The 23,530-nt window shown below is 36.0% G+C and overlaps 1 protein-coding gene across 4 annotated transcripts in view; it reads left to right on the forward strand.

Moving 5' to 3' along the window:
• Pak3 (p21 (RAC1) activated kinase 3) overlaps window positions 1–23,530 on the forward strand; it is an 83,773-nt gene that overhangs the window by 8,160 nt on the left and 52,083 nt on the right. The window contains exons 2-6 of one of the 4 annotated variants that reach the window (XM_027932417.2): window positions 10,519–10,619; window positions 13,816–13,878; window positions 15,450–15,494; window positions 16,666–16,819; window positions 18,671–18,708. In XM_027932417.2, the coding sequence (XP_027788218.2) occupies window positions 10,519–10,619; window positions 13,816–13,878; window positions 15,450–15,494; window positions 16,666–16,819; window positions 18,671–18,708 (401 nt within the window). The remainder of the gene's footprint in view (window positions 1–10,518; window positions 10,620–13,815; window positions 13,879–15,449; window positions 15,495–16,665; window positions 16,820–18,670; window positions 18,709–23,530) is intronic. The other 3 variants (XM_027932425.2, XM_071606023.1, XM_071606024.1) reach the window with 3 other exon arrangements.

Consider the following 23,530-nt stretch of genomic DNA (forward strand, 5'->3'; position numbering starts at 1 on the left):
AGTAATTTCTCCTGAGGGCCTAATTTGCTAACAGGAGGTTACCAATCTTTGTTTTAAAAAAAGTGAAATTCATTATTCTCCTATTCCTGTGTTATTTAGTCGGGGAGGGCTTTTAAATGATTTTCTATTACAAAAAATAATGTTTGATGCTTATAAAATTGAAATAGTAAATAACTATTTTAAAATAGATAATTTTCCATTGTAGTTACCACATAATACTTTCAGATACTTCAATGGGAGAAATAAATTTGAAGGCCTGTTCAATGATAGTCTACCCCAAAAATGTGAAAACCAGAGAATTAATCTTTCCCCTGTGTAAGGGAAAATATGCATCTCATAAATCCAGGAGTTAAGAAATTCTTGTGGGTCCTTGCTCATACCACACCCCAAAAAAGGGTATTTGTTTATAGAACAGATGTAACAGGGATTAGAACCTTGACAAAAATCAGCCCCTCTGACACTATTGCTCTCACAAGGAGAACCAACCTCTTTGACACTGCCTTGCAGGACTTCTGTTGTACTATTCAGGGATACTTATTTTTACCCAAGTAGAAGGAAGGCTTCAGAATGCTTCCTTCTAGAGGGTTATGGCACAGTGTGCCCTATGACCCACAAATCAAAGGATGGAACAGAATAATATTTTCAAAAAAGTAAAAAAGGCGACAAACTCAGTATTTAATTCACTTTTCTGATAATTAAGCAGACACTAAAGTGTTTTCATTCTTGTAGCCCACAGAGACAACATTTTGTAAACAACTTTTGTGGGACATTGACTAGCAGTCTTTTAGTGACACAGAAATCAGTGAACCACTAAAAGTATCTATCACTGAGCTGAAGATTCACCAAGTCACTAAGTAGCATCTATTTGGAAAAAGGAAGGTTGGCACACAAAGAATATGGATGGTCTTTAAAAATACTTTTATGTCATTCCAAGATGACTTATCCAGAACAAAATTTAGGAACATTGAGATGAAAAACAGACCTTTAATATGATGGATCTCTGACCCAGCCATCCCACTGCATATGCCAGAACTTGCTTGGCTTCTTCTGTACAAGTTGTTTGGTTCCAGGACTATATAACACTGGATAAATAGACTGTAGCTCAGCAGCACAAAAGATTGGAGGAAGGAAAAGAGCTTCTGGTTTCAATCTAGAGGTAGTGGGATAAGGGTACCTCTCAGGAAAGATTCAGACCCATCAACTCCAATATAAGTCTTCTAACAAAATGCTTTATTAGACCTCCTTTATCTCTAGGGATTCCTTGAAAGACCATGGTAGAGATATAGGCAACCAGGCAACAAATCAATCTGAACTGCATGCTGACTTTGAGCACAGATCTAATTTATTATCTCAGGTTAGAAATCAGATATAACAGAACCTTGAGTATGCTTTTAACTGTTGTATCATTCACCCAGAAAATATTTGTGTCTGCTTTTTACTTGCCTCATTCTATGCTAAATATTGTGAAGGATACCACATATGAGAAAAGGTTCCTTATCTTCAAGTAATTTTCAATCTAGTTGTAGAAATAACAGGAAATGCTCCATTAGTGATCTTAAAGGCAACAGATACACTGGTAGGTTGTCTTCCCATTCTACACCCTTCATATCTTCTCCTCAGCCTGAGAGAAACAGTAACCATCATGAAGCCTGCCCCCACCATGGTCCATGTACCTTAGCAGCACATAACTACCTAGCTTATTTCTGGAAAACCCATTTTCAGTTGGCATCCATCTGCTCAAAACCTTTCGAAGCACAGTTTTTATTACTATCTCCAATTTCATCTTCCTCTCCTCTTAATTTCCCATATGGTTGCTATCTATTTACCCTTGTCTTCTCACTTCTACATTCATTTGCTATATATAGTTCAACTTCTAAGATTTTGTTCTGTTTTCTTACTTCAGATAGTTTACCCTCATGTATCTAACAAGTTTTTGACTCATCTCTTAAATCTTGTGTCCTCCAGTAAGTCCTGACTGTCCATTACAGATTACGGTGACTGTTTCCCTTTTGACATGCATTTATATTAAAGCATTTACACTCTATTCTTCACAACGTAGCACCTCATTTTATTTTGTATTATAGTATTGGTTGTTATTTTGTTTCTTAAGCTTATTTCCCCAATTACTTTCCATTACTTGAGTTCCTAATGAATCATCTAGTGTACTCTGTCATTACATTGATGCATAATTTAACCTCTAGTTGATAACGGACTCATGAAAAAGAAGCTGAGGTAGTAGCAAGAGGTTGCTGTTCCTTAAATCTGGGGTTGCAAAATGCTTGCCTTGGAGAACTAGCCAGTCTGTGCATTTTTTTCCCTTTGGAAAAATTCTTTCCACACTTAAACAATATGCTTTATATAATACTTTGCTTTTAGCTTTCTTTATTAATGTGGCTTTAAATGTTGCCCTTGCCGTGTAGAGCACAACATTTTGTATGGTTTCCGTTGCTTTTTTTTTTTAAATATTGTTTTGTGCTTTTAGACTAAATTTATGTAGGAAAGCTTTCTGTATGTCTGTCTTCTGTCATTCCTTTCCTTTTCCTGCAAGCTCTGTTTTAAAAGAGTTAGAAAGTGTTCTAAAAAGTAATACTGGACATGCAGAAATGAGATCTAATGAGAAGACCCAGCAAAACTTCCAGGAATTTTAGGGGAAGATGACAAATGGAACCACGACAACAGAGAAAACTCAGGTGACAGTTTTCTACAATGCTATCAGGAGGCAAACATAGCACCATCCGTGGATGTCTTCTGGGGAGAATTCATTGCTTTGCTGTACCTTGACCCCTGTCCTGCTCTATTGCCAGTATATGCATGTGGCATCTCACAAGAGATGTGTCTGAATGGATATATAGTCAGTGTGGACACTGTTGGAGAAAATATCAACAATGCCACCAACAAAATGCAATTACAAAAATAACTCTTAAACATATTCTCTTTTTGCCTGGCACTCTTGGAAGATCCAGGTCATTTTTTCCTCATCCATGAACACATCATAGCAAATAAGCATCAACTGTCTCCATATATTGGGTCTCATTTCATATAAAGGTCATTTATTTGTTCATTCATTCATTTGTTCAGTTATTCATTAAACATTGAGTCTGGTACTGTGGTGATGTATAGAGATGAATAAGTCCCAGTCCTTCCTTAAGTAACTGAGAGTCTAGTAGGGGACACAGACATGCGAGTCAATAGAGTTTAGTGTGGTAAGTACAAAACAGAAGTGAGCACCAAAGAGGGGGCATCTATTCAGGATTGAAGGGAGGGAGGAGATGTTAGAAGGCTTCCTGGAGAAGGTGACCACTGAACTGAGATGAGTCTTAAAAAAGAGAATAGAGCTGGCTGAGTAAGGCATAATGCAGTAGCAGGTTGAGTTTCTATGGCTACAACTACAAGAAATTCAGAATAGCCAGTGCAAAGAGTCAGTGTGGGAGTAAGTGGGAGATGAAGCTATGGGAGTAGTGTGGGACTAGATCATGGAGGATTTATATTTGCTATACTAAGAGCTTTGAATTTGCTTCTAATGACAATGAAGGGAATGTTTTAAGCAGGAGGAATGATATCTGATAAGTGTTTCAAAATATCACTCTAGCCAGAGGAGGAGGAATGGGTTTGTGGTGAAGTCAGGCATGTTAGCCTGTTGGAGACATGCAAGTGGGAAATGATGGTGGCATAAGGGCCAGTATCATTAAGAATAGGTGAAGAAATCCAGAGGGAATACGTTGAAAGGAGACTTAATACAAGCAGATTTGGGAGAGAAGAAGCTAGAGAAGTGTGAAGTAGGAAACAAAGGGGGGATTGTAGTTTCACATTGTTTCAGGTGGGACAATAGAATAGAGATGTTCAATAGCCTATTAAGTACAGGGGGGTTGGGATATGGCAGAGAAATCAGAGCTGGAAGTACATATGGGGAGTCAGTACTGTAGATGGTGATTGAAACCATGCATGTAGAAGAGATGAACCAAGGAGAGGTGTTTGATGGCAAGACATGAGTACCTGGGACAGCTCCTAGAGCATGCTGTTTAAAGAACCAACAGAAAGAAGCTCCTACACAAGAGACTGAGAAGGAAAACCCAGAAAAATAGAAATTGACTCTAGGAATTAGTTGTGCAAAAGAAAGTGCAGAGGAATTTGTTTCAAGAAGTGTGTGGTCGGGGCTGTGTAGATGAGTGGAAGAGCACTTGCCTAGCATGTGTGAGGCTCTGAGTTCGATTCTCAGCACTATGTATAAACGAATGAAATAAAGGTCCATTGACAACTAAAAAAATTTTTTAAAAAGAAGTATGTGGTTAACCATGTCAGTTTTGACTGAGGTGACAATGGTTTTAAGGACAGAAAAGTAGCTCCTGGTCAAGGAGGAGGTTCAGGGAGTCATTACAATGATTTGGAGAGTGAGAGCTTAATAACTCTAAAATACTTTTTCAAAAAGTTTAACCTAAAGAAGAAAAGGCCAAATGTCCGTAAAACTTAGAGAATAATGTGAGGAAGCAGAAGGCTAAGAGAAATCTTAGCCTTTTAAGCCCAAAACACCAGTAGAGAGAAAGGGAGTGAGAGATGAAAGAAACAAGAAGAAATGGATGTAATTGGTGGAATAAGATCCCTGGAGAAGTGAGAGGACTGGGATCTAGAGCACCAGTGGAGAGAGACACCTTAGGTGGAAGGAGTCACCTGTTTCTAGTGGGATGGGAGGAGATATGCATATATAGGCATCAGTAGCACCTTCTTATCTCCTCCCATCTATAGGGGCATCCCATATATAGGGTACTGATTCTTATATATGCATAGGAAGGTTAAAGGAATTGATATCAGAAGAGTTCCAACTGAAAATTACCATTTTTCTTTGAAGTAGAACGTACATCATATGCTAAAAGTAAAGGAGGATAGGATAGAGCAGAAATTTGAGTGAAATTCTGGAATATTTGCTGAGAGAATTGGGAAAGGAAGTTAGTAAGGGGCAAGGAAAATATTGCTAAAAATCATTAGTGACCCAAATGAGATCTGTGATCTTCATAATAACACCAGTCTACATGGCCACATGATATTTTATTCCTCAGCAACTCACAATGAACCTTAGTATAGAAGTGGAGAAATTTCATTGTTGGATTCTGTCAGGGTAGGGTTTGGCAGGACAAGTTCAACAATGGGTGAGTATTTCTAGGGTAGGGTGATGGCTTCAGACCAATTTACATGATTGACCAATACAGTCTAGGCTAGGAAAGAGCTGAGCTCGAAGAAGAGTAATATAGAAGTAAGGGCTTAAAAGGATTAGAAGTTTGGCAGGATGGGAGATGAGGCTTAGACCATAAGAAAACAGTGTGGAATATTTCAGAGAATTGTTTATTGTGAATAACAAAAAGGCCCAGCATAGCTATGGTTCTCCATTTTGTTTTTACATCATCAATAGCGTTTAGAAAGTCATCTTTCTAGGTCTTAGCTCCAGAAATCCTGATAGAATAGGTTACAGATAAGTTGTAGACATTGGTATTTTATGGAACTCTACAGATTATCCTAATGGCCTTGGTTGAGAACCAGTGGCTTAAAGGATGGCCATGGGAGTAAATTGCAGAAGTGGAAGGAGGTAAAGTTCACTAGAGTCGAGGGAGGTCAAGGAGCCCTGAGGAAAGAGTGTTAAGGAGGTGCCCATTTATTGTCCATTCATATCTTATGTTTCACACAGTGATGGTAGTGTAGAGTATTGGAGGGAAAACTTGGAGCTAAAGTCCTCAGTGGATACAAGGACATGGCCAAGAAAACAAAGTTTCGATAACCTCAAAAGGAGAGGATTTTGTAGTCAAGTGCAGAAGTAATGATTTCAAATAAAGAATTTGGAATAAACTGGGAGAAAGCCTACCCTCCCTGTTCCCCTAGGCCAATAGGCTTGGGATGAGGAAGAATGAGCATACTCTACCAGGTTATCTGAGGAAGTTGTTATCCTCATTGGATAGTGAGATTTACAGTATTTCTCAACACCGGCTATGTAATTGAAATACCTGAGGAACCTTAAAAAATAAAGATGACTGGGCCTACCCCAGATTGACAGGAGTGGGGTTATGGCCTCTCCCTAAAAATAATTTCTCACATGATAGGCAAGAAACGAAGAGAACATTTACTGAAGAGGTTGAAGATGTAGGGGAGTTTGTTCTTAATGGGACAAGCTCTAGCCACTAGAGGGCAGGCAGAATATTGGACTGGGTATAGAGGAGATGATAGATGACTAGATGACTTTTCTTTCTTTACAAGGTAATGTAATAGAGAAAGCTGTCAGAATAAGAGACTCTGGAGAGATTAGAGTTACAACCAGAACTCATGCACAGCCAGAGGTTCCCAAGGCCAAATCTCATTTGCAATTTGTGGTTCAGCCAGCAATCTTTGGCTTTGTTCTGGGTTCCAATAGGATATTAGAGGTACACTTAGAAAGTGATACTCATTTGGGCTTCCATTCTTTGTGAATACTAACCTAGAGCTAATCAGGCTGGGTTTTAGCTTAAGACTCAGGGTAGGCTGAATTTTAATATAAATGCCCAGTACTCAGAATTCTCTGAGGGAGATAAAGACAATTTAGTGTTCCTAAAAAATAAAATAAACCAAAAATCCATTCTCATCTAGACGCCAGTCACTGAAATTTACTGAAGGATAAGGTCCAAATATGTTTAATTTTAAATATTCATAATAAGTAGTGTAACTATTAAGAACTTAGATTCTGGAGACATAGTGGGGACATAGGTTTAAACGTTGGCTCTGATATTTGCCAGCTGTATAACCTGGGTGTATGGCTTAACCTCTCTTAAGTCTTACTTTTCTTATCCATAAATCAATAGTAATACAACCATAATAAACGTATTCATAATATTGTTGTGGAGATCAATTGAGAAAACCATAGATACACTTTGCTCAAGGTGAATGTTTCATAAAGGATAGTTCATAAGTGTACAGACCCAAGGCAGGTGATGGAGAATGTGAGAATGATACTTGTTTTCCTGCAAATTTTAGCTAAAGAGATAGGTATGTTATGTGACAAGTCAAAATATACATTGGGTGGTTCTATGGGAACATAAAAGAACAGGCATTTAACTTTGTCTGCGAAGGGAACACACTAAGGGAGTGGAAACCTTCAAGAACAAGGACTGCCCAGGGTTGTCAGTCAGTGGTAAAGCACTTCCCTCACGTGTCCAAGGCCCTGGGTTCCATCCCTAGAACTAGAAAAATAAAAGGATGAACGGAATCATCCACATAAAGCTGGGAGAAATATGTAAGAAACATGGCTTTCCAGGTCTGAGTCTAGCATGTATCAAAGCTTGGAGGCAAGAGAAAAACCTGGTCATGTAAGGAACATGGGATAGGTATGGATAGTGGGTTCCAAATCAGAGGCTGGAGAGATAAGTTAGGAATAGATTTTGCAGGCCCTTGGATATCATTCTAAAGAGCATGAACTTTTAACATTGATAGGGCAATGGTGGTGCATTTAAGGATCTTAAAAGGTGAGAATGTGATATATGTTCAAAGAGTAATGAATTGGAGGGGAGAAAATTGGAGGCAGTGAAAGGAATAGTAATGCCTTGCTTTGGACTAAGTGGTTAGTGGAGAAGAAAGAATGAAGTTTAGGAGATAGGATGAAAAGAAACTTGGTGACTAATTAATGTAGAAATAAAGTAGGAGTAAAAAATGACTCACAAAATTTTGGTTTTGGTTGCTGGACCACTGCTGAATTATCCAGTGGATGGAGTAAAATTTATGCGATCCAGGAAATCAGGGGTGCCCAAAATATGAAAACTTTATGATTTTGCATATGTAGCTTTTTAAATATTATTTTTTATTTGTAGGTGAACACAATACCTTTATTTATTTTTTATGTGGTGCTGGTGATCGAATCCAGAGCCTCACACATGCTAGGTGAGTGCTCTACCACCGAGCTACAATCCCAGCCCTGTATATATAGCTTTTAAAAGGACTTATTATCCATCATAGTAACATCAAAATATTTTGAACTTCCTTAACTTTTTATACTTTAATATTATTTTTATTTAACTTACATGTTGAAGGGAATCACAATCCCTTCCTTGCTTAGAGTCCCCAAAAGAGGACCCGTCTGTCTTTACTCCTCCGATTTGGATGATTGGTGGTTTCTTTCATGGAGATAGGGAACAATAGAGAAACGAATTTGGCTTCCTGCCTCTGTTATGCTTGGCCCTGAAGGCAAGGAATGGAATGATTGGTCTGGTAAGATACTGGCAATCAGATGACCTTCTAGGGAAACACCATAAAGCCAATTCTGGGTATAACTCAGCCCAAGGGGAGTGAGTCAAATGCACGCCAATACTAATAGAGAAGTTAGGAGAGTTTATTTGCTGGAAATAGAGAACATGAATGCAAGTTGATATAAGGATTAAGATCAAAGTATGGGCTCTTAAACTGGAGTCCAGGAGAATTATGAACCTCTGAAGGTATATGCAAATATGTATACCACATTTTTGGATAAATTCCACAACTTTCTTCAGATATTTCATAGTAGACTGACCCCAAAAATGTTACGAAGAGCTAGTTACTATGAAATGAACAAAGCTACTTCATCAGAATTCCTCACTTGCATGGGACTTTCAAAACCCTAATAGTGGCCCTAGCAATTTTATATTTATTTTTATTGTTATTTCTTAAAATGAGCCTGCCTCTCAAAAGTGTTTCATCCCACAATATCTGAATCCACCCCCTGTCAACCACAGATTAAGGAATTCTCTAACTTGAGTTAGTATCTGGATTCAATCCTGGAGGAATGAGTATAGAGAAAGGATTACAGAAGGACAAAGCCAGCATTAGGAAAGGCAGAAGAGAAAGAAATAATGACAAAGAAAAAATGATCACTGAGGGAGGAAGAAAGTAAGACCACATTGTCAAGGAAGTGGAAAGAGAAGTTAGCCTTGGAAGACAACAATCATGATTGTTTGATCTGGCTTTCTAAACAAATGAAAATGGTTGAACAAGTATAAATGGTAACTGTACTATACGAACATGCAGAGGCATTAGGAATAAAAACGGAAGCTTTTACATCCACTGTTATTATGATATTCATCAATAAAGTAGACTTAGTATAAAAACAGAATCTATTCTAAGTTTAGGTTAGATGGAATATATACTTTTTTAAAAAAATGAGTCCTACATCTATTTCATGCCAGGCAAGGGTTCTGAGTGGCTCTTGTCCCTCTGCCTCCAAAATTTTTTTCCCCCTGATTCCGCATAGTCTTCCTGACTACTTGAATTTTCATATTACTGACCCATATCTCTGTTGTCTGGGTGAACATAGAGAGCAGTGAAAGAGAACGGAAAGAGAAAAGAAGCCATAAGCCTGATATTGATATGAAAGGTTTTCATTTTAAAATTTATCACATGTAACCTACAAAACCAGTAAGTAACCTGAAGTAATTTGTATATGGTTAATTGCATATTTCCTGTAACTTGGGCGAAGGGATCATCTAGTTTCAACTAGGTAAACCAGGTTCACGTTGACTTGCCCAGTATTAGGAAGGTGAGTATTATTTTTTTTCAGTGTGAAATGCACTCTTGTGAGAGATATATGCTCAAATCTGCTGATATGTCTTTTACTGATGCTACTAGAGACCATTTAAAAATGTTTCCATGGTACTTTCCTTCTGGGAATCATTTCCAGATATATTACTTTCCTTATAGTTCCTAACTTAATTTCTTCAGTAATGTTATCTTTAAAGGCATTTGACTTATTAAATACCAATACATTTATTCATAATTATGTCACCATGAAAAATCTGCTACTTGAGAAAGGCAATGAATTAAATGGCTAACATGACAGAATGTAATGGGGATATAAAAAATAGTTATGGATTAGAAAAACTAAACCAAAGACCTAATTTGAGGTTTCAAAAGCTAATAAAATTTATTCAGTAACAAGTAACATTTTTTAATTGTTACTGGGATTGTGTTGTGTGGGAAATGATTAAAAATGGTTTTAAAGATAGAAAAAGATTTATAACATCATTACTTGTAATAGTATGTTTGTTCCAAGAAGATTATGATACACTTCATAATGTAAATATGTAAATTGAGAAACTTCCAGCCACTTTAGCTAATGTTAACATGGAAAAAATCCATATTAGTTCTATAGATAGCTGAAGTACTTTTCTATTCTTTCTAATACTAAGCCTTAGCTTGACTTGAATGTAATGAGTTTCTTATTTGACCCGATAAAACCAGTTAAACACAATAAACTCACACCTGTCAATTTACTTCATTAGATTGGTAAATTAAATAAATCAACTCTAATGGAGGTTTTGTTTGAATTGTATTTTATAAATTTTTAAATTATTTCAACATAATATTTTCATGTAAATCTCAGCCACTTCTACAAATAATTGGAATTTCTGGAATTAAGTATTATTAAAATTGTAGGGGAATCAATTGTCTTTCAACTTTAGAATTGTTTTGATGAACCTAGTTGTACACTTTGGAAGACAAAACTATACCCCAAATAAATGCATGTTAACATTTTGCCTTTAGCCAATAAGAAGAAAGAGAAAGAGCGCCCAGAGATCTCTCTTCCTTCAGACTTTGAGCATACGATTCATGTGGGGTTTGATGCAGTCACCGGGGAATTCACTGTAAGTAAGCTCCTTATTTTGTTTTGTAAGCCATGAAAAAAAATCCTTTATAAAAATAGTGTCAATCAAGATTTGCCATGTCCCCAAATGTCAGACTCAATGTTTTTGATGATTCCAAGAAAAATGGACTTTTCATACACAATTATAGATGCAGTAGAAGTTGGCAACAATATTGACAAAATTATTTAGTTCCATCTTAACAGAAATATCTTATCCCTGTATAGTCTTCAAGTTGGTTGAAAATATTAATTTACCATAGCACAGAAAATGTAGTCTTGGTAAGGAGACCCTGCCTGAACCTGTTCTTTATTATGTGAAGTGAATCAGAGAATCATCTACTCAATTTGGCCAGTGATGACAGTTGATCTGAATAATTCAGGCTTTACATTAGGACCTGAATTACATAGATGAGCTAACTGCACTAACCAAAAAGCTCTATAAAATTAACTTAATCTTCTATTTGATTTCAAGTACATAGATTATTTTTAGCATTTTGTTTTGTTTCTTGTGTGTTTTTTTTTTTTTTCTACTGGGGATTGAAACCAGTGGTGCTTTACCACTACTACATCTATAGACCGTTTTTTGAAAAATATTATCATTATTATTTTGAGACAGGGTCTTGTCAAATTTCTGAGAGTCTCAATAAGTTGCTAAGGTTAGCCTTGAATTTGTGATAATCCTGCCTCAACCTCCTGAGTTGCTAGGATTATAGGCATGTGCTATCATGCCCAACATTAGATTATTAATAGATACATTTTGTAGACATTCAAAACAACAAACTCCATGTTTCAAGGAGAAATACTGATACATCATGTACGTTTTAGTGGTTATATGTTTACTTCACAAACACACACACACACACACACACACACACACACACACACTATGTATAGCAAATACCAATCAGAAATCTGTGGATACACCATAGCTATATATCAATCCATTCTTTGGATATGTAGTGCTCATAGAGCACAAGATCTCAGATGTATGCCATTTTATATTTTCTTTTTAAGAAAAAGATTTGGCACCTCTTTTAGAAAGGTGAGGGAAAAGATATTGCTAAAAATATTCCCTAGGAAGATCAACTACTTTTTTTCTCTGATAGTAAGGAACTCAATCAAATGTGCTTTCTGAAACAATGAGTAATTTTGAATACATTTTTGGGGAAAATCTTTAATAGAACCATTACCATCAAATCTTGGCTTGTTAAACCAGAAAGAAATGTCAATATCAAACAGTTAAATTTCATTTCTCATACCATGATGGCTAGTGAATAGACTATATCATATGATTAAGTGATAAGAAAAAGAAGGAGCAAGTCAATTTGATTTGGAGAAGCAAATAATGGTATTGAATTGACAACCACATTATCTTATTTGTTCAATTCTGGAAGTAAGCTATAAGAATGAAATGCAAACAGTAAACATCTTGGCCTCATAAAGTGGTGTGGACTAATTAATCCTGTGTTCTCAGTAGTATGCAGAAGAGAGTGTTAGGAAATAATGCCACTGTAAAATTGAGATAGGTAGGATTTAATGAATTTCATCATCAAAGTCAGAGACATTGGGCTGGGGTTGTGGCTCAGTGGTAGAGCACTTGCATAGCATGTGAGGCACTGGGATCGACTCTCAGCACCACATATAAATAAATTAATTAAATAAAGGTCCATCAACAGTTAAAAAAAAGTCAGAGACATTACTCAAATGGTCTTGAGTTTGAGCCCAACCTTTATTATATTGTCAGAATATTCTCTTAGAGTGAGATGTGGTGGCACATACCTGCAATTCCAGCAACTCAGGAACCTGAGGCAGGAGGATGATAAGATCAAGGCCAACCTTGGCAATTTAGTGAGACCTTCTCTGAAAATAAAATGTAAAAAGGACTGGGGATGTAGCTCAGTGGTAAAGTGCCCTTGGGTAGAAAAATATACATATTCTGTTAGGTACTTTTAGAAATATAACTTCACTATCAACACTACTATCACATTATCCCCATCACATAAAAGTAATTTTTATAATCTGGACAATTTTTACATTTTAAAGAGATTACAATTATTTTTCTGACATTTGAAACAGGAAAACCTCTTAAAATTTATAGAAATTTTATCTAACAACTCTTACCTATTTTATTTTTATAACTTTATCTTTTCAATTTTGACCCTTTTCCCCCTCTGTGTTTCTGTTTGAATTTCTCTTAGTTTTATTGTTGTCATCCCATATTTTTCTTTTTTTTTCTGATGTGAAAATTTTCTTTTCTAGCTCTTCCATGTGATATTTTGCTTCCTTCCAATGTTTTATTGTTTCTACTTTTTTCCAACTTACTTGCCATCTTGTGATGCAATCTCTCCATCTTTATCTTTTTGTTGTTATTGTTATTGTTACTAAGTTCTGGATGGAAATGAAGGAAGTGAATCACCACCATCTTGCTGACTGTAGCACTAGCTATTTTCATTTTGTTGTTAATTAGAATACAGTGAACCAATCAGAGGGATGAGGTGGGATATGTGGGATATATGGGCAATCTTTTCAATCATGAAAAATAGTTTGATACAACCAAATCCATTAAAACAATCCCCCACCAATTTTTAAATAAAACAACTATTTTGATGGAGCCAAATGACATAAATCTATTAACTATATAGACAGAAAGTAAATTTAGAAATATGAACCATTTTACTGTCATCTTGATGATATTTTATAATGACGTACCCACTTGTAATTTTTAAAAATATCAAATTCTGCCTATTTTTTACCATCTTAACATGATTTACATTTTCTATACTATTTATTTGTTTAACTTTTAAAATGCCAAATGATAATACACTGTAAAAAGTAATTTAATTGGTAGGATTTTGTAGGTCTTAATTGCCACAGTACCACTAAGTCATTGTGTTTTGGAAGGATCATATCACTTAATTTGATTATTGTTGTTGTTGAGGTTGAATGTTTAGCAATTTCTTGAATTGTTTAATCCAGTTGTCTTACAAAGGGCCTGGTATTTTGAATATTTGGACACTGGTTTGGTCTGTTGCTTTGGTGATTAAACTGTGGCTAATTGGTCTATATAACCTTGTATATCTGGTCATATACTTGGATGCTGTAGCTAAAATTAGGTTGGGAGGTGAGATTTTTTTTTGGTATTAAATTATTACAAGTCCTTACCCTTTATATTACCATTTTTGTCCCAAATACTTCAGAACTCCCCTTTCCAGACCTCTAGACCTGTGACGGTCGCTTCAAGTCAATCAGAGGGAAAAATGGTATGAGTGATATAAATTATCTTTTCTTATGATAAGATAATGCTTGGCCTGTTATATCATGCTACCATTCTCCTGGGCTACACTGGACAATCCCCAGCTTGATGTACATCTACTTGTTATTGTATATATGGTCAGGAATTGATATGTGCTCCTGCTTCTGATGCTCTTAGGTCTCCATTAGCTGTCTAACCTTTGAGATTAGTGCCTCAATTTGGAGTAACGAGATGGCTTTCTGATTCATGTGCCTCTGTGGCATACGTTCAAATTTAAGTGTCAGGTTTCATTGATAAACTGGTTTGCCTCAACTTAGAAAAAAGAAATTACATAATCAGTGTAGCTATGTGGTAAGTATAGTTGTCTGGAAGATCTTCTGCAATTGACAGCATTTTTTCTGCTGTCTAGTGATCACATGACTATTATCACAGAAGTTTAGAAGTACCCTGGGGATGTATAATAACTGCAAATATTCTAATGAATATGGTAATGATCATGCCAGTGAAGTCTGCTTTAGTGGTTATGTGCAATGCATACCTGGATTTGTAACACTTAATACCTCCTTTGGCCATTACAGTATTAACCAAATGCTATTAATTGCACTTAGAATCAGAACTGGGATCATGCATGGGCTCCTGAGTTCCAATTTTTGGCTTAAGGCTTTAGCATCAAACTGCGTGATGAATGCATGTAAAAGTGTTGTTTCACTGTGCTTGGAGTAACCCCAAATGCCAGGAATCAAGGACATATATCCCAAATCAAACCAGTTGGGTCAAAGCATGTTTCTGTAGCATTTGAATATATTTAGACAACGCTGTACCTTATATCAGACCTTATTTTCTGGGAAGTGGGATTTGGAACTGTAGTATTAAATGTAAATTATTCATATATGGTCTGAAAAGAAATCGTTTCCCTTTCCCCAGTCTCAAGTGTGTAAGAATCTTAAACATAGAGTCTGGCTGTGTGGGAACATCCTTTACCTAGTTTTCTGTAAGCCAGCCATGACTTTAGCAATAAAATATAGAAGAATTACATCAATGAGAACAAAAATTCAGCATTGCTTTATATCCATTCTCTGAATTTTAGTCAGAGAGACACTTTCAATGTGAAATTTAAATTGGTTAACCAGAATTGGGAATTGAAATTTGTAAGTTAATCACATGGCCATTGGGCTACCTGTGATCACCAAGTTATATAAAAACAACTTACAAATTATTGTCAAAGCTTTTCATGATGCCATTCTTCTTCCCTCCAAATTCATGTTTCTGCTTTTAGTAATTTCTCCAATCATTTAATGGTAATTCTTATTATTGCCTATTTATGAAGTAAGCACCTGGCCAAAAGTGGAATTATAATTCCGAACTTTGGAACATTGTCGTTTTCTCTGTTCTCTTAAATCTGTTGTCCTGTAGCCTGTCCTGTCCCTGATTTAGTTAATACCTCCCTATTTTCATAACCGCCCCACTTTAAAAGGGACCCCCCCATTCAGACCCATTGGTTTCATCTCCTCCCACCTTCTAAGTTGTCCCACATTCTGTTTTAACTTTCTTTTCTTTCTTTATTTACGTCCATTACAGCCAGATCTCTATGGCTCACAGATGTGCCCAGGGAAGCTCCCAGAGGTGCGTCACAGGCCCAAAAGAAGCTTGCATCAAAGTGCTTCTTTGAGATGTCATAGCACTGCAGCAGCAGGTTCATGTGTGTGCAGTAGAGTTGTTGCTTGGCTTATCTCACTTTTTTGTTGTCATTCCCAAACTCTGGAGGCCCACGTCACACATTGTTTTGCCGAGACTTCATAGGACAAAGCCACATAAATTGTGCCTGGATGCACTTCAGGAATAGTGTGTCTGTTTCTCTCTCCAAGTTGCTCTTGGAGTTTGGACAATTATGAAATGGGGACATAGGCTGAAGATGTAGGAAAGAATGTTGGATGCTTAATGCAAAACTAACTTCTCTGTAATTTTTTGCAATTCTCCTTGGTAAGATTTTCAAATACTCCCTCCTCTCTGCTCTAAATACTTCAGATTATTGTAAATTTTCACAAGGTTTTGGCATGGTTTTCATAGTCCCCAGGTTCTATGTGACCAATAAATGAAGTGGGGAGGAAGGGAGGGAGGGAGGAGAGGAGGAGGCATACCCTGGAGAAAGCTGCAGGGAAAATCCCCAAAGCAGCATTAATGTTTACTATTTAGCATCTCAATGGTCATTGCTCCTCCACAATTCTAGTTTGATCTCCTCCCAATTTGACTTTATATTAAAGCTGTAGTCCCAAAAAAATTGAATTTTGTAATCACAAAGTGTAAACTGACCAAGGGTGAGGCTTTCCTTTTATTCTAAAGCATATTCTGATTGCAACATGCACAGAAATAGCTTATGTTATTCCAGTCATATAAAACCCATTGATCTGCACTATACTATGTTGTGCACAAATTTAGAGAAGTCTTGCTATGTCTGCCCTGAGTCACCAGAACAAAATAAGCTAAGCTGTAAACATCATTTCATGGATGAGCAGAGTCAATATGGAGGTGATTTTCATGCGCTTTTTTTTTCTATCACAGTCATACTCCCACCCACCCTTTTTAAGTTGGATCCTAGTTTTACCTATGTGTTTTAATTAGAGAAGAGAATGATTGCATTATTAAGTTACTAACGTTAAATCTAGAATGTAACTTCAGTTTCCCAAGTGTAATCCTACAGGTAGCATGGGCTTCTTGGTGAAGAACTTTACTGGAACATGAAATTGCCACTGCCGTATGTTCTCAGCTGCCATTTTTTCCCTTTGGTTGTCCACAGGGAATTCCTGAGCAATGGGCAAGATTACTCCAAACCTCCAACATAACAAAACTGGAACAAAAGAAGAACCCACAAGCTGTTCTTGATGTTCTCAAATTCTATGATTCCAAAGAAACCGTCAATAACCAGAAATACATGAGTTTTACATCAGGAGGTAAGAGAAATTCTGGTGCATCAAAAGGTGAAAAAGTCATTCTAGTCTTAGAATCTCATGATTAGAACAGAATGTCTGTAGAACTTTTGAAGTTAGTTCCAGTACCTTCTCTGACTGGATTCACCATAAGTAAACCAAAAAGACAAATTGGAATTTGGGCTTGATGTTAGAAGATTTATTTTAATTGGCTGTTTTTGCAGAACCCAAGTAGGGAAATTGTTGAGTGAAGCAGTAATGGTAAACTTGAATTAGCAATCACAATTCTTCTTAGGAAGATACTCGGTATCTTATGATCAGGCCTTGTGATGGGTTCATGAAGTAAGAGGTTTTGCATCGAACCATAATCAATGGAAATACATTGTACCCCTTAGACTCAATGATTTATATCATGATGACACAGAATAAATTTTGTGGTTGTCAGGTTACTTTGATCAGATCCCAATATCAGACTGAAAAAAGGAACTACGTCTTATTATTTAAAAAGATTGAAATAGCCATACTGCCAAATTGTGCTTTAATTTGCTAGTGTGTAGACCCGGCCTTGGTTTGGAAATTTGATGTTCAAATGTGCACTATAAACAACCAAAAGAAACCTAATCCCAAATAATACTTTCACATTTTGAGAAAAGTGATCTGGATCATCTCTCTAGTATAATTAAATATCCAAAGAATAAAGGGAATGCTATCAATAGTATCCTAGCCATAAGGACCTCCTGTGGCTTGTCATTGGATTTAATATAGGGCAGGCTTGAGATCTCTTTGGGAATAGTACAAGGTTGTACTTGGAAGTGGAGGATTGTCTGATTTGGCCATGTCAAATATCAAAGCTCAGACTTGAAGGCACTTGGCAATTCATACACTAAGTGGGACTTTTTGATATGAGAGGATTATTTAACTACCATCCAATGTTAAAAACCTAAAATTTTTTTTTCTAAAAAGAAAACCATTAAGGAAACATTTTTATGATATTTTAGTGTACCATGTGGAATGAAATGCCTGAGAGAGTCTGTTGATACATCAACAGTGTTTAATGCTTAGACAATAGGAATGGGCCTCCAATAGGCTATCAGAACTAAAAATGCATTCAAGAAATCATTTCAGTATAACCATTAATACCCTTCAGTTTCTCAGAGTTTGTTTTTTACTCCAAGTAGTCACTGCTGTTTAGCACCTTATTTCTAGATGCTGAATTATTTTAACTTAAAAATATGAACTCCTGGGCACTATGGCAAAACTCAATAGTATCAGAGTTCCTTCATTATACTTAGCTGAGTGAAATTCAACATATGTTTTCTTTTTAAAAAATATTTATTTTTTAGTTGTAGTTGAACACAATACCTTTATTTTATTCATTTATTTTTATGGGGTGCTGAGGATTGAACCCAGGGCCTTGCACATGCTAGGCAAGTGCTCTGCCTCTGAGCCACAACCTCAGACCCTCAACATATGTTTTCTGAATGCTCTAGTGTGGAAACTGACTGACTGGAGAAGAGGATGAGAAGATGGGAATTTTTAAGGGAGGACAGAAGGAAGAGAGGAAAGAAAATAAATCATGGATATTGATGTATAGAATCATAACAGTTAGGAATAGGTAATCTTGATATTCCTCCTTATAGATGAGGTACACTGAAGACCTGGGAGCTTTTACTATAGGTTGTAAAATGACTTGGTGAGAACATGGTGAGGTTGTAATGGTGTGAGTTATTTTTTTAAAAAAGGTATCATTTGTCATAATATCTATTTAATACTAAATTGAAGAATTACCTTCTGCTCAAAGATATTTTTTTTCTATTTTTCTAAATGAGGTCGTCTTCATGAAATAAAGGTAACTTTTTGGTTCTCACTTTTCAGATAAAAGTGCACATGGATACATAGCAGCACATCCTTCGGTAAGTGAAAAATTAAAGACTCTTTGTTATAATCAGGGTTCCCTAAGATCCAATAGAATATAATCGCATAATCTAGTTTTTAGATATAAAATCTTCACAAAACAGTTTTTAAGGGTATAACTTACATTTATAAAATTTCCCTAATTTTAAGGATACAACGAGTTTTAGTAAATTTATACACCTGTACTGCCATCACCACAATCAAGTCTTAGAATGCCCCAGTAAAATCTCTCATGACTGATCACAATTAATCCTCAGCCACTAGTTTGTGTATCACTAGATTGTTCCTTTTATTGCTGAGTAGTAGTATTCCATGGTATAATTATGACATTATTTGTTTAGTAACTCACCCACTGAAGACTTTCCAGATTATTTCCAGTTTGAGGCTATTACATATAAAGATACTGTGAAAATTCATGTTCATTTGTCTTTACATGGACAAATGTTTTTCTTTCTCTATGTATAGAATCTTAAAAATAAAAACCATATTAATAACAACTTCTTTTTATTGAACACTTAAAATGTACAATGTGGGTTAACATTTTATACTTGCTTCATCTTTCCTACAACTCAACTAAGATTTACTTTATAGATGAGGGAACTGAGGATAGAAATAACTTGTCTAAGGTCACAACACAACATTTTAGTGTAATTTATTTCAGCAGACTGAGGCACATTGTAGGAGGTGACTTTGCCCAAAGTCATGTAGGTGTATTGGAGAACTAACTGGAATAAATGTAACCTAGTTCTTGGAAGTGCTATAGTATCTGAAATAATATTCACATACATTAAAGAGGAAATGATCTTAGGCAAAGTTTCCTTTTCTATGAATTTTCATTCTAATACACTGATTGAAACTATTTCCTGACATACATGCTTCTTCAGGGGTAAAATAATTGACATTAGCAAAAGTCCCCTATTTTTTATCCAAAGAGTCATGGATTGCCAGGCTGATTTTTCCCTTTTTGTAGAAGAAAACTGTTGGCCCGCTTGAAATCACCCTGGGTGGATGTGACAATAGTTTATCATAAGTGGTGAAGAAAAGTTTTAGTTAGCATTTTATCACTGTGACTAAAAGACCTGACAGAAAAAAATTAGAGGGAACAGTTCCTTTTGGCTCACTGTTTTAGAGGTTTACTTCATGGTTTGCTCACTTCCTAGCTCTGGACCCAAGCTGAGACAGAACATCATGGCAGAAGGCCATGGTGGAAGAAAGCAGCTTAGAATGGCAACCAGAAAGCAGAGAGAGAACTCAAGCTCCCCAATGATAAATTATGAATGCCAAAGGCACAGCCCCATTGACCTAGTTCCTCCAGCTATACTCTACCTGACTACACTTAATCCATATCAGTGGATTTACCACTAATTAGGTTACACCTCTCATAATCTTATCATGTCACCTGAGAATTCTTACACCATCTCACACATAAGTTTTTGGAAGATACTTCATCTCCAGAGCACAACAAATAGTATGGCAGGTTCTCAAAAATTAAAAAAAGAATTACCATATGATCGAAAAAACAACAGATTGTTGTTCTCCCTATCCAACTAGCTATTTCTCTCTCCTCTTTCTTCTTTGCCATGAGAGCTTAGGAAAGTAAGAAAGAATGTTAACATCCCCTATCAACACAGACTTTACCTCCTTTAATTTAATTAGTATCATACTTGTGCAATCCTGGCCAAGAACTAGATATTGGTTCTTTTAATTTTTTTAAATTACAGATGGACATAATACCTTTATTTTTATATATTTTTATGTGTTGCTGACGATGAAACCTAGTGCCTCACATGTGCTTGGCAAGCACTATACCACTGAGCTATAATCCCAGCCCTAGGTATTGTTTTTAGGTCAGTTATTTTAAACACCAACCTGCTAGGATAATCTGTGTACTGGTTTTTATTTTCCCCTGAAATATATACTGTTTCTTTTGAGATCGCTTCTGTTGGTTTTGCATATAGAATTAAGTCTATATCATGGACAAATATTCCATTAAATCAGAAAAAAAGTGGATTTGTTTTTTGGATATAAAGCAGCTAGATGTTTTCTTATTTAGCATAAGTTTAGAAGTATGGAGTTCAGTGTGGTACAGTAAATAAGTGTGAACATAAAGAAGCATAATATAATATGGATAGCATTAAGTATGTTTATTAAATATATAGTATCAAATGTGTCTATTAATATGCCATGGAATATATCAATTTGCTATGAAAATGCAGAGAAAAGAGATTATTTTAAGATGGGGATGGAAAGGAAGTAGGCACTTGTCTCTGAGAGGTTAAACTCATTGCTTAGTACCTAATAAGCACTTGCTATATAGTTTTTGAATGCTGAATTAGAAAATTAATCATATAAAAATTGGGATTGGAGCTAGACCTTATTTTAGACAGGATGAGATTTGGATTTGTGAAAATGGGGAAGGGCATTCTAAGCAAAAGGAAAAGTTTGAGGAAAGTGCACGATGGTGAGGAGAGCACAGAAACAAAAGTCATAGGTTTGAATAAAGTCTGGATACAAGAAAAGGTAACACAGGAGTGAAACTGTGAAAGAAAACATGGGGCTAAAATCAGAGACCCTTAAATGGTATTTTTAGGAATCTGACTTTTCCAGTATGCATTGGGAAGCCCTTGAAGTGTTTTGAAGCCAGACAGTGAAGTGATCAAAGGTTATGCTTTGGGAAGTGTAATCTAACAGCAAATGTCCAGAATTAATTGAGAACAGAAGGCGAGACCAAATGAAGAGAGACTAGTGGGGAAAATACTATATACAACTGAACCAGACCCCTGATATGAGACAGTGACAATAGGACTGAAAATTAGATTCAAATTCTAGAGATGTTTTTATTACTGATTGTATGTTAGACGAAAGGATGAGATCAAATATGGCTGTACGCTTAAAATGATATGTGAGTGTGGCTTGGTAGGCTAAGGCAGGAAGATCACGAGTTCAAACCCTTACTCAGCAACTTATTTTTACCTTTTTTTTTTTTTTTTTTTTTTTTTTTTTGCGCTACCGGGTATTGAACTCAGGGGCAATCGGCCACTGAGACACATCCCCAGCCCTATTTTGTATTTTATTTAAAGACAGGGTCTCACTGAGTTGCTTAGTGCCTTGCTGCTGCTGAGGCTGGCTTTGAACTTGTGATCCTCCTGCCTCAGCCTCCTGAGCTCCTGGGCGTATGGGCATGCGCTGCCATATCCTGCTCAGCCTCAGAAACTTAGTGAGGCCCTAAGCAACTTAGTGAGACCCTGTCTGTAAATAAAATATAAAAAGGGCTGGGGATATGGCTCAGTGGTTGACTGCCCCCAGTTCAATCCATATATTTAAAAAAAAGATATGTGAGTGAATTAAAATATAAGCATATTATCTTTCAGGAGATTCAGATTTCTATTGGAAGATATTGAGATTATCGTACAAAATCTAATTTAATGATCCTGACTACTCGGTATAGGCACAGCCTGAACTGATCACAAGTTTTGTCATCCTTTAATAGTCTGGATAAAAATTAAAATAGAAGCAATGTTGTATTTTCTAAATATTTTAAACAGATGCCTGTTTTACTTCTCACTTATTATATAGTTTCTTTAATATTAGTATATTAAATTCCAAATTCTATTCAGTGACCTATATTTCAATTTGAAGCCAATTTTAAATTTTATATTTTGATTGTGCTATTAAAATGAATTGATTATATTTAGGATCTTGAGCTATTATTCCAATTTAAGTTAAAAACAATTAATATGAATATGCCATCATTTGCTAAAGAAACTGAATGTGTAGTTGACAGATTGCTCTTTTTTGATTTGCAGTACTGGTTTGTTTATATACTAGTTATTTTTTTTCCTTCAGTGTGCATCAGAATTGCGAGGGACGTCTGTTAAGGTGCAGATTCCAGGAGTCTATTCCAAAAATAGATCTGCATTGAAATTATGAATTCTGAATTTTAAACAAATACCAACAAGGACCCTCAAACTATATTTTCTATCATCTAAGTATCCAAAATCCTTCTTCCAATTCCTTTGGCCTTTAGATATTAATATCAAAGAAAAGATAGTTTCCTAAAACAGTTCCTCTAGCTGGTGCATTCTCTGGATCAGGGTTCATAACTTGGAGTTCAGGGATGGTTTCACAAGCTCTATGAACTGTTGAAAGTATATGTTTAAAAAAGTCTCTACCTGCATTTTTCTGGAGATATGAGCCAAATCTTTCAGAATGTTAAGAGTCCTTGTCCCAACAAAGGTCAATAAGTGCCTCCCATATCCCAATGTGTGCATCATGATATTTTTGACCCTCTCTAATTTTGATAAGACAAAAATATGTCATACTTTTTATCTACATTTTTACAATTTTAAATTTTAGACATAGTAATTCTCTGCCTGGAAGAATATGGAAACACTACAAAAACGAGTACTACAGGCCTGGGGATATAGATCAGTTCGTAGAGTGCTTGCCTCACATGCACAAGGCCCCACATACAAAAAAAAAAAAAAAAAAAAAAAAAAAAAACCCTACTACAAAAAATTGTTAAACAAATAAGTTTGTTAAACTTACAGCAGCAAAAATGACCACCACATACAGAATCTTAGCAGTGTCTAGACAGGGAATGTCAGGGAAGCAAGTAGAGTTTAGGGTTCTTGTCCCCGATGGTAACGAAACTTGAAATATGAAAGGTAGCTACTTGGCCATTATGCACTAATTGGTTTTTGCAACAGTCTAAGAATTGGACCAAGAAGACTAGACCTTGGGTTATAATATTTGCCAGCAGGGTCATTCTTTGATCCTAGTAAGAATTTTTATAAGTGTTCTTTTGGAGGCCATATTAAA

This window comes from Marmota flaviventris, chromosome X (assembly GCF_047511675.1).
Source record: "Marmota flaviventris isolate mMarFla1 chromosome X, mMarFla1.hap1, whole genome shotgun sequence".
In the NCBI taxonomy this organism is placed as follows: domain Eukaryota; kingdom Metazoa; phylum Chordata; class Mammalia; order Rodentia; family Sciuridae; genus Marmota; species Marmota flaviventris.